Source organism: Schistocerca piceifrons, chromosome 4 (genome assembly GCF_021461385.2).
Source record: "Schistocerca piceifrons isolate TAMUIC-IGC-003096 chromosome 4, iqSchPice1.1, whole genome shotgun sequence".
Lineage (NCBI taxonomy): Eukaryota > Metazoa > Arthropoda > Insecta > Orthoptera > Acrididae > Schistocerca > Schistocerca piceifrons.
In genome coordinates this window covers 317,234,490-317,248,025 of record NC_060141.1, presented here as the reverse complement: position 1 = coordinate 317,248,025, position 13,536 = coordinate 317,234,490, and the positions used below count along the sequence as shown (strand labels likewise).

Genomic DNA, 13,536 nt, shown 5'->3' with positions numbered 1-13,536 from the left:
AGAGCTGAAAGGGGATTATGTTAAAAAATAAATACATTTTTTTCCAAAATTATTGTGTTTTCTTTGTTGGTTCGGGTACTTACGGGACCATCCTCATACATCACGAGTGAAGGTACATCAATATGCATCATGCAGTTCTGTCACCATTGTGCTATCCACACACAACCAGAACTCTACATCAACAAACAATTGCTCAATGTGGTAGTCTTTTCACTTTCTAGGACTGGTCTTAGGTGCCTACTTTACCTTACTACCCCACCTTGGCCATCTTGAAGGAATAAGCTGGTCAAACCTCAGTAACACCAGCTGGAGAACAGACCAATTGTCATTTTTGTAGCTTTACAAAGCCCTGCTCTTGTCCCATGTTGATTCTGGGAGTCTGACATATGGCTTGGCATTGCCTTCAGAGTTGTCGGTGCTGGACCAAGTACACCATTTGGGGATCCATCTCGCAACAGGTGATTTTCAAACCATCCCTGTGAACAGCCTATTCGCAGAGGATGGGGTCTCTTCACTACAATCAGGTGCCAACAACTCTTGCTCAGTTATGTGATACACATTCATTGCTCTCCTGAGTATCCGAACTGCCATGTCCTCTTTCCTGGTAGGGAGATCTGCCTCCCACAACAGTGGCCCAGGACTGGAGTCATGATTGTGGTTCGCATATGGGGTCTCTGAGCTCCTGACTTCCCCCACTGTTGCGTCTTGTCAGGGAGCAATTGCGTTTGGTCCCATGGTGTGTAACACATCTTTGCATCGGTCTCTGCCTACTCTTTGGACCAAAAGACTGTGTTGATCCCATGGATTTTTGCCGCCTGTTCCTGTCCATCATTGGTTCATTTTCCAGGTTCACAAGTGATGTAAACTGACAAATGTATGCTCAATGGATGAACTAGTTTTGCCTACACACATACAAGGAGCAGTGAACCATGCTCCTTGCCAAAAGAACGCAGTGTATTCACTGCAGAGTTGGTGGTAATTGTTTGAGCCCTCAGTCACATTTGTTCTTGCACCGGACAGACATTCTTAATCGGCAGTGATTGCCTGAGTGGTGTTGAGGCTATCAACTAGTGCTACCAAATGGTTGTGACTACCCATGGTCTCCTTTCTGACCTCCATCAAGCTGGATGGTTGGCCGTCTTTGTCTGGACCCCAGGTCACATAAGGATCCCAGGGAACAAACATGCTGACTGGTTGGGCAAGTTGGTTATCAGGGTGCTGACTTTGGAGATTGGCGGGGCAATGGGGTGGGGGCTACTGGAATGAGACCTTAGTTTGACTCACCACTGTCAGTTGTTGGAGGCTAGGAACAAGAATTGTTGTGCCCTTGTTTCCTCCAAACAAGCTGTGAGCAATAAAGGGGACCACAACCATGTGGCGGTCTTCCTTTCATGCTTCTCACAGGGAGTCTACCATTCTGTCAGCTGCACATTGGCGACACTTGGCTGAACCATGGCTACATTCTATGACCTGAGAATCCACCCTTCTGCCAGTGTGGTGCCCATCTGACAGTGGCCCACATCCCTATTAGACTGCCGTACTTGACCACCTTATGGTGAAATCTTAAACTTGCTGACATACTGTCTCTGGTGATAGTGAACAAGCCAAAGCGGCTGATCTTGTTTTACCTTTTAACTGTGAATGTTGTTTTTACTCCTCTTTGCAGGGTAAGGACACATTGGCCTTGTCAGCCGCTTGAGGCATTTGAGGGTTGCGCCCCATTACTTGCTCTGACCCTGGCTCCATATGACTGCCCTTGCCACCTTTTTAATTCTTCATATTCTTTTATATCTGTTGTTGATTTACTGTCTCATCATTGTTATTCCCTTTCCTAAGATCTTATTAATTTGTCTGTGTTGCTGGTTTCCTTGTTGTTGTGGAGAGTGAGGGAATGCTGATCAGATGCAGACGGTGTGTCACCCATTGCATACTGTGTCCCAAAAGTCCCCAGCTTCTTTCTGGGTGGAGCAACTCACCCACTTGCCCCTCTCTCACTTCTAGTTACTACTTCTTTTTGGTTTTAATGATTCTCGGTTACATTAGAGTTCGTCAATATCTGTCTTCCTCTTTGAATTCTCTTCCCTGCTGAATGTATGGAGGCTAGGGGAACTGATCACCATGTAGTTTGGTCCCTTTAATCCTATCAATCCAGTCCATCATATTCATGCTATTCATTTGTCAACCAGGCCATGAGAATGAGCTCTGCAGCAAGTCAATAATTTTGGCAGTGTTTCAGGACCTGCGATGAAGCCATATGGCTGAATACCACAGATAACGTGAACATCCTCTTTGGAGTCATGTGTTGTAAAATACCAATGAATCAGACGTATGTATGCAATATATGGTACAAACACACATACTCAATATCTCCTCCTAACTGATTTCAACCCTAATTGGTACACATATTGTTTACTGTCTGGATATGGACAGAGAGAGAGGTGAGGAGAAGGTGGACAGAGACTGGGGGTAGGAGGAGGTTGACTATTTGAAGACTGTAATAAATAAATACCCAGGCAACATGGGGTTACTCAGCTAGTATCAACACAAACCATACATATTATAATAAAATGTATGTATGTATTATGTATGCATGTTCCACATATCCTCCTGAACGACTGGACCAATTTGAACCAAACTTGGTACATATATCACTTACCGTCTGGAAAGAATCGCTGTGGAATAAGGACCATCTATTTATGAAAGGGGTCTGGGTGGGTGTGAAAAAGGAAAATAGCCCATGTTCATTGAATATCCATACTTTATTCATCCAGTATTTCAGAAAGAGAGCACTTAGTCTTGCAACAAATTTTACACATAATTTCAAATTTTTATCTTTTTCTTGCTAACAAGTCTCACAAAATGATGATAGGAAAAAAGTTCATCGCTTATTACATTTCCGCTGTTCATTCAGTTAAACCGCCACATGGAGCACAACATTTTAATTTATTACTGCTTTACTACTAACTGTATTCATGACATATTTTTCAGACAGTATTCACACACCACTGAATATACCAAAAAAATTATATTATTGTATGAAACACAGTTTAGGAGATATGACGTCATAAACCCTTAGATGTGTGAGAAACTGCTGCATCATGCAAGATGTTTAAAACTGTTACTTCACTGCAACTAAGTCTATTCACAACACTTTTTTCAGACATGGTCCACATATGCTGCTGAATGTATCTAGAAAAATATATCATTGAGCAACACAAACTTCAGGTGGTGTGGTGCCATAAACCCAGATGTGTGAAAAACTGCCAAATCATGCATGAAGTTTTAATTTATGACTTGTCTACTTCTAACTCTGTTCACAACACATTTCACAGATTGTAGCTAAATATACCAATGGATATACCTGCAGCATTATATTATTGTATAGAACATATAATATGGATTACTATATGTTCTATACAATGATATGATGTTGCAGGTATATCCATTGGTATATTTAGCTACAATCTGTGAAATGTGAGATATGTCGTCATAAACATTGAGCTGCATGAAAATGAAACTGCAGGGCCAAATTTGCTACAGGTGCAGGTGAAATTTGTTGACACATATGTGTGAAATATCTTAAATATTTGTGAAATATATTAGACATGTTTGTATGCAGACAAAGCCACATGCAAGAAGCTTATCCTAAACCCCTGGAATGATTTCAACCAAATTTGGTGCACATATTAGTTACAATGTTTAAAGAAATAATGTGGCAGTAAGAGTGTGATAATGAGGAGGGCCAAGGGGGAGGAAGAGGTGGGCACAGGGCACAGACAGGAAAGGGGGGGGGGGGGAGAAGATATTGGGCAGACAGAGCGGACAGTAAAATGGACACAGAAATGGTAGAGGAGGAGACAGACTGAGAAGAAAAGAGGAGGAGATGGATAAGGGCGGGGGTGGAAAAGATGGGTAGAGAGAAGGGATGGTAGAGATGGATAGACAGAGAGGAGAGGAGGAGGAGGAGGAGGAGGAGGAGGAGGAGAAGGAGAAGGAGAAGATTGAAAAGGAGAGTGGGAGGAAGGGGTTGACGGGGGGGGGGGGGCGGGCGGAGGAAGTTGATGGAGGTGGGTGGGGGGGGGGGTGATGGACAAAGAGTAACGGGGACAGAGTGTGAGAGCTGAAGGAGGAAACGGACAGAGGGGGAGGGGGAGGGGGGGTGGAAGAAGGAGATGGGCTAATAAAAGATTAGAATAAATACATACCTGGGCAACATCAGATAATCAGTGAGGTTCAGAAACATGGAAAGTACACTAAGAAGGTACACTTCACATTACTTAATTTTTTATTTTGGATGTCTACACTGTGCCACTAAAAGAAAATTATTTTAGGTCACTTCTGTTTGCTAAAATGTCTGTCTTCCCTTAAATTACTAAGGTACCCTACCGTACTTTTTATTTTGAAGCACAATTAACAACTGGGTAATTCTCCAAATTCTTTGCACTTATAGAATGTCACTGCTCAGAAATAATTTTTTATAGGAGGAAAATGAGCTGTCTACTTCACAGCGGAATTAGAGTGCAAATTTTAGGAAATGAAATGTACCTGGAGTGATGTTGGCTGGAGCATCTTTTTCTTTCACACTGATGATATTGCACTTAGCAGTAAAAGACAAATAGCTGACTTTTTGCTAAAACTGCATCACACTTATTCACTACACTCTGCCCAATCCCACCTATAATGTCACCCAACTTGCTTTTATGTTTTCAACAATTTCAAATGATTTCTGCAAAGGCAGCCCAATAGATTATAATTCCTTAATGCTACTGGCAAGGAAGCTGAAGTTACTGTTAGGTTCAGTGGAAGCATTTCATGCCTCTTGTACTGAAACTGAAGATTCTCTCGGAAATGAATCAGTCATAGATTTCATGGCTAGTAAATGTTCTTTATAAAAACTGACAACTTAAACCCAGTTACCCCATTGCATTAGAACTGGCTTAGATGGAAATTCTAGATTTGGTAGCAGTTCTCTATAAAGTAACATACAATGCAGGGCTTTTAAGAAACACCTTCTTGGCATATGAAATTATTTTGTTTACTTCTGGGTGGCTGCTGCACACTTCTTCGGTGGTGTATTGCAGTTCCTGGACCAGAAGGGAAATGGATTCAATGCTGATGAAATACACAGAGGGTAGTTGCCACCACCATCTTGTAGGCCGCAGCATGTGAATACGATACGCAACAAAAATTTTTTTTGGAAAATTGGAAATTTGTGGTAAGATCGTATGGGACCAAACTGTTGAGGTCATCAGTCCCTAAGCTTACACAGTACTTAATCTAACTCAAACTAACTTATGCTAAGGGTGACACACACACACACACACACACACACACACACACACACACACACACACACACACGCCTGAGGGAGGACTCGAACCTCCAATGGTGAAAACCGCGTGGACCGTGACAAGGCACCTCAGACCACAAAGCTGATTTTGTTTTTCCTTGGATTCCCTGTAGCCACAGCACTTTAAGCTGTCATTCGCAGCATGAGCTCCTATTGAATGATTTGTGCACTCCCAATACTTGGGCAAGAAATCGGTACAGGCTATGAGCATTCTTCTCCATTGAGTTTGCCAGCAACAAGATTGCCTGAAGAATTTATTACAGATCTGTCACAGTTGCAGTATGTGTATTTTGCTAACTAGTTTTGAACCACCTGGTTTATTCTCAGGCCTGCCCTCTTGAGGTAAGGCTTGAGTATGAGCCACTTGGTTCGAAACAAGTAGCAAAATATATGTACTGCAATTGCAACATATCTTCATGAAATAAAAGTGTTGTCTGTCCTACAGCAACAAAAATGTTGAAATTGCACAATGAGATTGCCAGTGAAACATTAATGTACGGCTGTTGATGTGTCGATAGCTTCCCAGATGTGGTGGATACTTATATAGCTCCACATACTTTTCGGTGCATCCTGGTAATTAAAACCAAAATAGTTCTTCCTTAATGTCAGTTCATGCAGACTCTGTTGCCAATTGTACTTTTGTGGAAATATCATATTCAAGCACTTGAAGCTCGTACTATGGAACGTTCACAGCAGCCGTAGCAGAGCACATATAAAAAAAATTCATTTGTTGGGTTTGGAGTCTTTTGCATCTGTGACAATAAAATTTGCTTAATAGATGATGGTACTGCTTTATTCTTTGCATGTGCATCACTATGCATATGTTGCTGAAGTTGGGACTTCGTAGACCAACTGATCTGCTTATTGCTTGCTCTGAATAGTATGATCTCTCAATCAGTAGTGAAAGCATCATTCTTCATAAACCAAGATCTTAATTGAGATGATAATTCTGATGCAACACGAGGCATCATCAGAACAAAAATGTTGTGAAATTTTTAAGAAGTACTCTCTGGTAAACTTTCCTTGGTGCACACAGTCTCTTGTTCTGAATCAGTAGAAGTTGCTAGTAGTCGGAAATCTTGGGGCCGCTAGTCTTTTGTTTGCCCCACTGCTGATCTCTACAGCACACAAAGCTCTTTACTACATACTGTGATGGCTACAACAATGCTACGTATGGGATTGTTATTGTATCTACTTTGCTTTTGAGAACTGAAATTTTGAATCTTGGAAAATGGAAGGGAATCAAGGCCTTCATAATCCAACTTAAATTGGACACACTTGCTGTACGCAGAAATAAAACTCTCTTCACTTCTAAGAAACGTTTCTCGAGGAGCAGGTTAACAGATTCTGATAAAATTTTATGTAATTGATTTTTAATGAGATTAAACTGCGGATGTGTACCTTACACATCAACAGGGCCTCCTTTTTTTTAGGCTTCTTAGACTGTGCATCACAGTGGAGTTACCTAGTGACTGGAGTTTTCTGCAAGATTCCTTTCAATAATTTCCTTCTGGGAGTGACTATGTCAATGAAGATAGGCTGCCAGCAACTCTTAATTAATTACAAGATTAAGATCTATTGTAGCCCAGGACATCCCTTTTACACAATTCTCCTACAGAACATTATCTGTCTCTTTATGAATTCTTTAGAAACAGAGAGAACAGTCATGGTTAGAACAAAAGACATGCGTTGTGCACTTTCCCCCCACAGTAACTTGCCTGCTTACCCCACTGACAAAGTTTATTTTAGTGGTATATTTCTCGACCTGTTGTACAAATGGACCTCCAGTGTGCCATCAAGGATCACACACACTCTTAATATTTGTTGCCATAGATTCTGTTCAGTCCCCCACAACTATGCAACATTTATTCCGGCATATACTAATGGGTCCAACAACAGCCAGAAAACTTTTAGGTACAATGTACCTTTCACACTATATGCAGTATTTACATGAGGAAATTAGTAACAATGCCCAAAAGACCCACACACATAAAAACTCAAAACATGAGAGATCTTTTCGTCGACAGTGACTTCCTCAGTAATGTGACTGACAATCACCCTCCAACTCATCTGCTGATGTCTGCCATTCACAAACTGCTGCATGAGCTTCACAGTACAGTAACCTCCATGTCATTCCTGTGGACATCAAGCCACATAGACATCCCAGGCAGTGACTGTTATGATACATTAGCTAAGAAGTCTCCTCTGTTGACCTACTGCTTTGTAGTTGTATCTCAGATGTCATATCATATGAAAGTGAAAAGGAGATTGGATGACCAATGTCCGACTCAGCAAACTCCAAATGATACAAACCTCCACCAAGAAATGGAATATCGTACAAAAGAACGTACAATCGTACGGCACATCTGTATTGGTCACGCTTACCTCACTCAAGACTACATACTGGGGTAAGAGAACATTGCACAGTGCACCTGCACAGCAACCCTGCCATTCTGCGACATCCTTGTTGCATGTCCAGACTCACTTGATCGATGGTGTGAATTAAATCTCAACCAATCGTCACCATTTATCCTAGCAGACCATGCAATGAAAGCAACCCACATTTTAATCTTCCTATGAGAAAGTTGTTATTACCAAATGATTTATAAGAACCATTGTCAAAGTTGACATAAAGCATGGATGTGGAGAGGTGACATTTTTTGCTGCTTGTTTTGCGCTAAGTGTTCCTCACTCAGCTCCAAATCTACCCTCAAGTAAACTCCAAATGTTATCTCCTTATACTGGTGTTCTATCTAGGCGTTACTTGTCCTGTGTCATTATTGCTCATAATATATTTAATGTGTGAGTTTTTTTTTAATATTCTCCTGCTGTAGGGGGGTTATCTGAGGATTTATATCTTCAGTTACAGTTCTTGTTGTAGGGACCCTTACCTGCACACTTTTTCTCAATGCTCTACCTTCACCTGTGCAAATCTTTCCTCTTCTACCAGTAACCTGTGTACTTTTCTTCATAGATCACAGCTTGTGGTAGCATCAAAGCTCTTGATTCGTCTCTGCCCTGTATTACTCTCAACACACTACTGCTGGCTTGTTGATTATGAGGCTAAAGGGACTAATAACCACACTGGTGAGTCCCTTGGTAACCCGATTGACCGTCACCATGATTTTCCATTCAATCTTTTTTGAAGCAGTGCAATTGCACAGACAGCTGTCTATATGAGTGCTTTGTAATCGTTTTTTAGGTGTTGAGTATTTGTTGGCAGAGCAGGTTCAGGTATCAGCGAGTAAGGCTGATAAACTACTGTATTTTTAGATTACAGTCTCTCACTGTTCTGGGTGTGAAAACAGAGGAGTTATATGTAATTTTCTGCAACAATGAATCAGTATAGTTAAATACAACATGAAAATAATTTTCTTTTACAGATTACTAAATCATGTAGCAGAAATAACACACAATTCTAACACAGAAGAGCTGTACAGATTTTTAAATGCAGTTTATGAGGGTAATGTACCTGAACCAGGGACTGTTATGCAGGTGCCTTTTAATAATGGTGAAAGTGTGAGTTCATAAGTTCATTTTTTTGATCATCTTTAGCTAATTATTTGTGAATTTTGTAGATTTCTATTTTCTACTACTTTGTGATAAGATGCTTTGTTTCAGATTTTCATCTGTAAGTGCCCAAACCAGTTTCAGCTGCCCAGTATTCCAGAAAATGTGAGTGTTCTTATTGTTAATGAGCCTTGATTTATTTGATGTAGCCATTTTTCCTGTTAAGATCAGGCTCTGTTAAAACTAAACAGACAGGCTTTTTAATTGCAATACATTATATATGATACTGTATGCGTTTAAACAGACTGTTAAGTCACATTTACCATGCGTGTAATCACAAGACTAACAGTGCTAACAGAAGAAATTATAATAGAAGAAGAGTAGGGTAAGGAGAGTGAATTGTGACTGAGCAACAGCACCAATGAACATAAAGGAAGATATAAGAAATATCAAAGATAGAGGCTTATGTGGTCAAAGAAAATCTGGTGGTAGGACAAATGATTTTTGAACAAAGTGCACTGATTGTGTTTATCATGAGAGTGATAAAAATTTTCTCTTAGCAGCTGAATGTTACAGAAGATGGAATTTTTCTCCCTTTGATGATAAATGTAATTGAAGTAACAACTGAGGAGGAATAGCTCCAAGTATTAACAACAGGAAGAGGTGTGTGTGTGTGTGTGTGTGTGTGTGTGTGTGTGTGTGTGTGTGAGAGAGAGAGAGAGAGAGAGAGAGAGAGAGAGAGAGAGAGAGAGAGAGAGAGACAGAGACAGAATATGTAAATACTAGAGAAGAGAGGATAAGTGAAACTTGTTTTGTTAATGAATGAGGAGCAAGATCCTGTTCACTTAATGCAGTTAGTGTTACTGTTATTGTAACACAGTATTTCAGCTTCAACATAATTTGCAGTACTGGATTATGTGTAGACTACAGGATAGTTGGTTCCAAACAGAAAACAGCTGTGAGGTAATCATTTTATTTCATTTCATTTCATTGTCGGGTATTATCAAGGCACCAGACAGTTGTTACACCTGTGGTAAGATAATAGTACAATAAATTTTTATTCTGTAGTGGAGTGTCTACTGATTTGAAACTTCCTGGCAGGTTAAAACTGTATGTTAGACTAGAACTCAAATCTAGGACCTTTGTGTCTCGTGGACAAGTGCTCTAGTGACTGAGCTATCCCAGCACGTGGCAACACTGTTTTCTACCAGCTGAAGGCACCAAGCAAATATTACAACCAGTCATTTATTTGTTGGTTGGTGCTGAGGGTGCTCTAGAAGGGTGCGAGACATGCTTGCAGACTAAAAGGAGTGATTAGCTATTACTGTGATATTAGAATCATGTGGGCATTGTGTTCTGAATCTACGCCCCGAGAACAGCCTTCTGGTATCACTACCATTTCCGCCTTTCCTGCTCCATTCATGCCTGGTGCATAGGAGTGATGACTGTCAATAAGTATCTCGTATGAGCTGTACTCTCTCTGATTTTCTGTCATGATAATTTTGCTTTATGTTCGTAAGAGATAGTAATATGTTGCCCAACTGTTCTAATGAAATATGCTCTTGGATTTTCACAGTAGACTTCATCCTGATGTAAACCACCTCTTGTAGTGCCTGCCACTTGAGTTTTATGATCATCCTCACTGTCAGATTTATTGACAAGCTCCTGAAAAAATGCAAACTCTCTTCTTTGCCCCCCCCCCCCCCCCCCGCTCTCTCTCTCTCTCTCTATCTCTCTATCTCCTCCCCCCCTCCCCCTACCCCCCTCTGGCATTTTTTGTCTCCAAAGTATTTTTTGAATTACTGTTGTATGGTTATTTATCTTGAGATTGATCTGGACAGTATTTCTGTGTATTTTACAGCTGTTACTCTTTTCAGTGATTTATCACAAATTGTGTACTGTAACAGTAATTGATATTTCCTCTTATTTATGGCCAGCTCATTACATTTACTTTAATTAACAAATTCCACTTCTTATGCCATTGACATCAGTGCTATTAGGCCCATAATTATTGCATCAGTCCAACAAAACTTGTTGAAAATGGAAATAGCTTTTGCTTATTTCAAACCGCTTGATTGCATCATTGCTCCAGAGATCTATACAAACTGCTGCTAGAAGGGAGAAAGTTCTTTTATATGATCTTTGTAGAATGTCATAGATATTTCATCAGATATGAATGCCTTTCCACTGTTGAACAGTTTTAGTTGACTTTCTGTTCCACAATAACATCTCAGTCTCTGATATTTTGGTGCTTGTTTTATGATTGAAAGGACAAACTGTATCATGATGTTCCATAAAGAAACAACCTAGACAAAAAATTCATTCAGGTAGTTATGGGAGATGAAAATTTAGTTGTTGTGGAGGACTGGAATTAAATAACAGGAAATGAAAGAGAAGGTAAAATAGTAGGATAACATGTACTGAGGGGAAGGAATGAAATAGGGAGTCGCCTGGCAGGATTTCACACAAGAGCACAATTGAATCATTGTGTACATGGAAGGGCAGTGAGGACACCAGACACTGTTACATCTGAATTCACCATCATGTCACTAGTATGGGCCCGTTCTATGTTTTCAACTGACTTTTTATTTTTTTTGACTGTTTTTTCCATGTTAACACCTCAGTTATTACAGTGACTCCTGTGAGGCCATTGATGGGCACAGCAGAGTCTCTCGCTTGACAGAGATTCCACATAGATTATATGATTGTAAAACAGAGTTTCCACAAACAGGTTTCAAGCTGCAAAACATTTGCAGGAGCAGATGTGGACTATAACTGAAATTTATTACAATATGTATTTTCATTCAAGGTATGTCACAGTTGTGAACAGTCATTTCTTTGTGGTGACTAGTTTTGGACAATCGTGTCCATTTTCAAACCATGAAGCATGGCCTGAATTGTACAGTTCCCGCCAGTGTGCAGTTGAGTGACCGAATACGCATTGTTTCTCATTATTAACCATTAAATGTATACAACATGATAAACCTTATATGACAGTACAATGTGTATTGTACAGTCATATGAATGCAGTTTGGTAGAGAAAGGAGAGAAGGTGAATGAAGATGAGATACAGGATGCAATACTGTATTAAAAATTTGATACAGCACTGAAAGACCCGATAAGAGAATAGAATATTGTGAAATGTGGTGCTTCCGACTCACCCATATAGCTGTGTGCTGCTGCTCTCCACTTCTGGGATTGGTGGAGGTGCGCCAGCCCCGAGTTGAATGAGTCTGGCAGATTAATGAATGGGGCAAGTGTGTACCCAGCCTGGATGTAGTTTTTAGGTGGTTTCCCACATCTGAGTAGGTGAATACTGAGCTGGTATCCATGTCGCACATCAGTTACATGATTCACAAGCACTTTGAAAATGTTTTTGCACTTTCACATGAGATAACACTGGACACAGTGAGTTGGGATACACAAATTACATTCCGGAGGTGGAAAGGGTGGTGACAGGAAGGGCATCCAGCCATTCTCAACCACTAACATTGCCAAATGAAGATTAACTTGCCAATCCCATGAAGGTATGCAGTGCCAGGAAACATAAGAAGAAAGAAATGTGGTGCTCCAGGAGACTGCTGAAGATTAAGTAGGAGAACAGTTAGTTAATAAAAATTAGCGAATCAGATCAAGAAGGAAAGAAATGTATAACACAGATGTGTGTGCACATGTGGGATTTATTATAACCCTCGTGTAGCAACCTGGGTGGAATGGTGCTGCTACAGTGCAGAGGTGGTGGAGTGGCAGGTAGTGGAAGTGGAAGTACTGATCGGGGTGGTTGTTGTTGTTGTTGTTGTTGTTGTGGTGGTCTTCAGTCCTGAGACTGGTTTAATGCAGCTCTCCATGCTACTCTATCCTGTGCAAGCTTCATCATCTCCCAGTACGTACTGCAACCTACATCCTTCTGAATAACGACATCCTCCTGAGTAGTCCCTGCCCGGGGATCTGAATGGGGGACTATTTTACCTCCGGAATATTTTACCCAAGAGGACGCCATCATCATTTAACCATACAGTAAAGCTGCATGCCCTCGGGAAAAATTACGGCTGTAGTTTCCCCTTGCTTTCAGCCGTTCGCTGTACCAGCACAGCAAGGCCGTTTTGGTTAGTGTTACAAGGGCAGATCAGTCATCCATCCAGACTGTTGCCCTTGCAGCTACTGAAAAGGCTGCTGCCCTTCTTCAGGAACCACACATTTATCTGGCCTCTCAACAGATACCCCTCCATTGTGGTTGCACGTACGGTACAGCTATCTGTATCGCTGAGGCGGGGGTGGCTAGGAAAACTCTACTGCAAGATAAATCAGATTTTATTTTTGCTGGATTACAATGTCAGGGTCTATGGGTGATGCCAATGAAATTAGAGAGTCGTGTTGGTATGGTGGCTGTTGGTATGTCCTGCTTTTACCTCACTCAGCAGTGGGTGCCGGAGTTAGCACTATGCAGCCCCATGTGAGCAGTGCCAGTGCTGTGTCTGCCATGGTTACTGGTCAGCAGCTCACCCTGGTGTGGAAAGATTGCAATAGTACTGACCTGGTTGCAAACCTCTGTCCTTCAAGGCAGAAATTTGGTGCTGCTGCGGTCCCTGTGGAACGATTCGTCGTTTTTCCCAAAGTTTGTCACAGTGGGGTTAGAATTGTGAGCTGGTCTGGAGAAGCTGGCTGCCCAGACAAGC

The 13,536-nt window shown here is 41.1% G+C and overlaps 1 protein-coding gene across 3 annotated transcripts in view; it reads left to right on the top strand.

The window, feature by feature from the left end:
* Positions 1–13,536, top strand: part of LOC124794914 (DENN domain-containing protein 1A-like) — a 313,331-nt gene that overhangs the window by 64,753 nt on the left and 235,042 nt on the right. For all 3 annotated transcript variants that reach the window (XR_007016626.1, XM_047258616.1, XM_047258615.1), the window contains exons 4-5: positions 8,734–8,869; positions 8,972–9,025. Coding sequence is in view for 2 of the 3 variants with exons in the window: in XM_047258616.1 (XP_047114572.1) it covers positions 8,734–8,869; positions 8,972–9,025 (190 nt within the window). In the remaining variant the exon portion in view is untranslated. The remainder of the gene's footprint in view (positions 1–8,733; positions 8,870–8,971; positions 9,026–13,536) is intronic.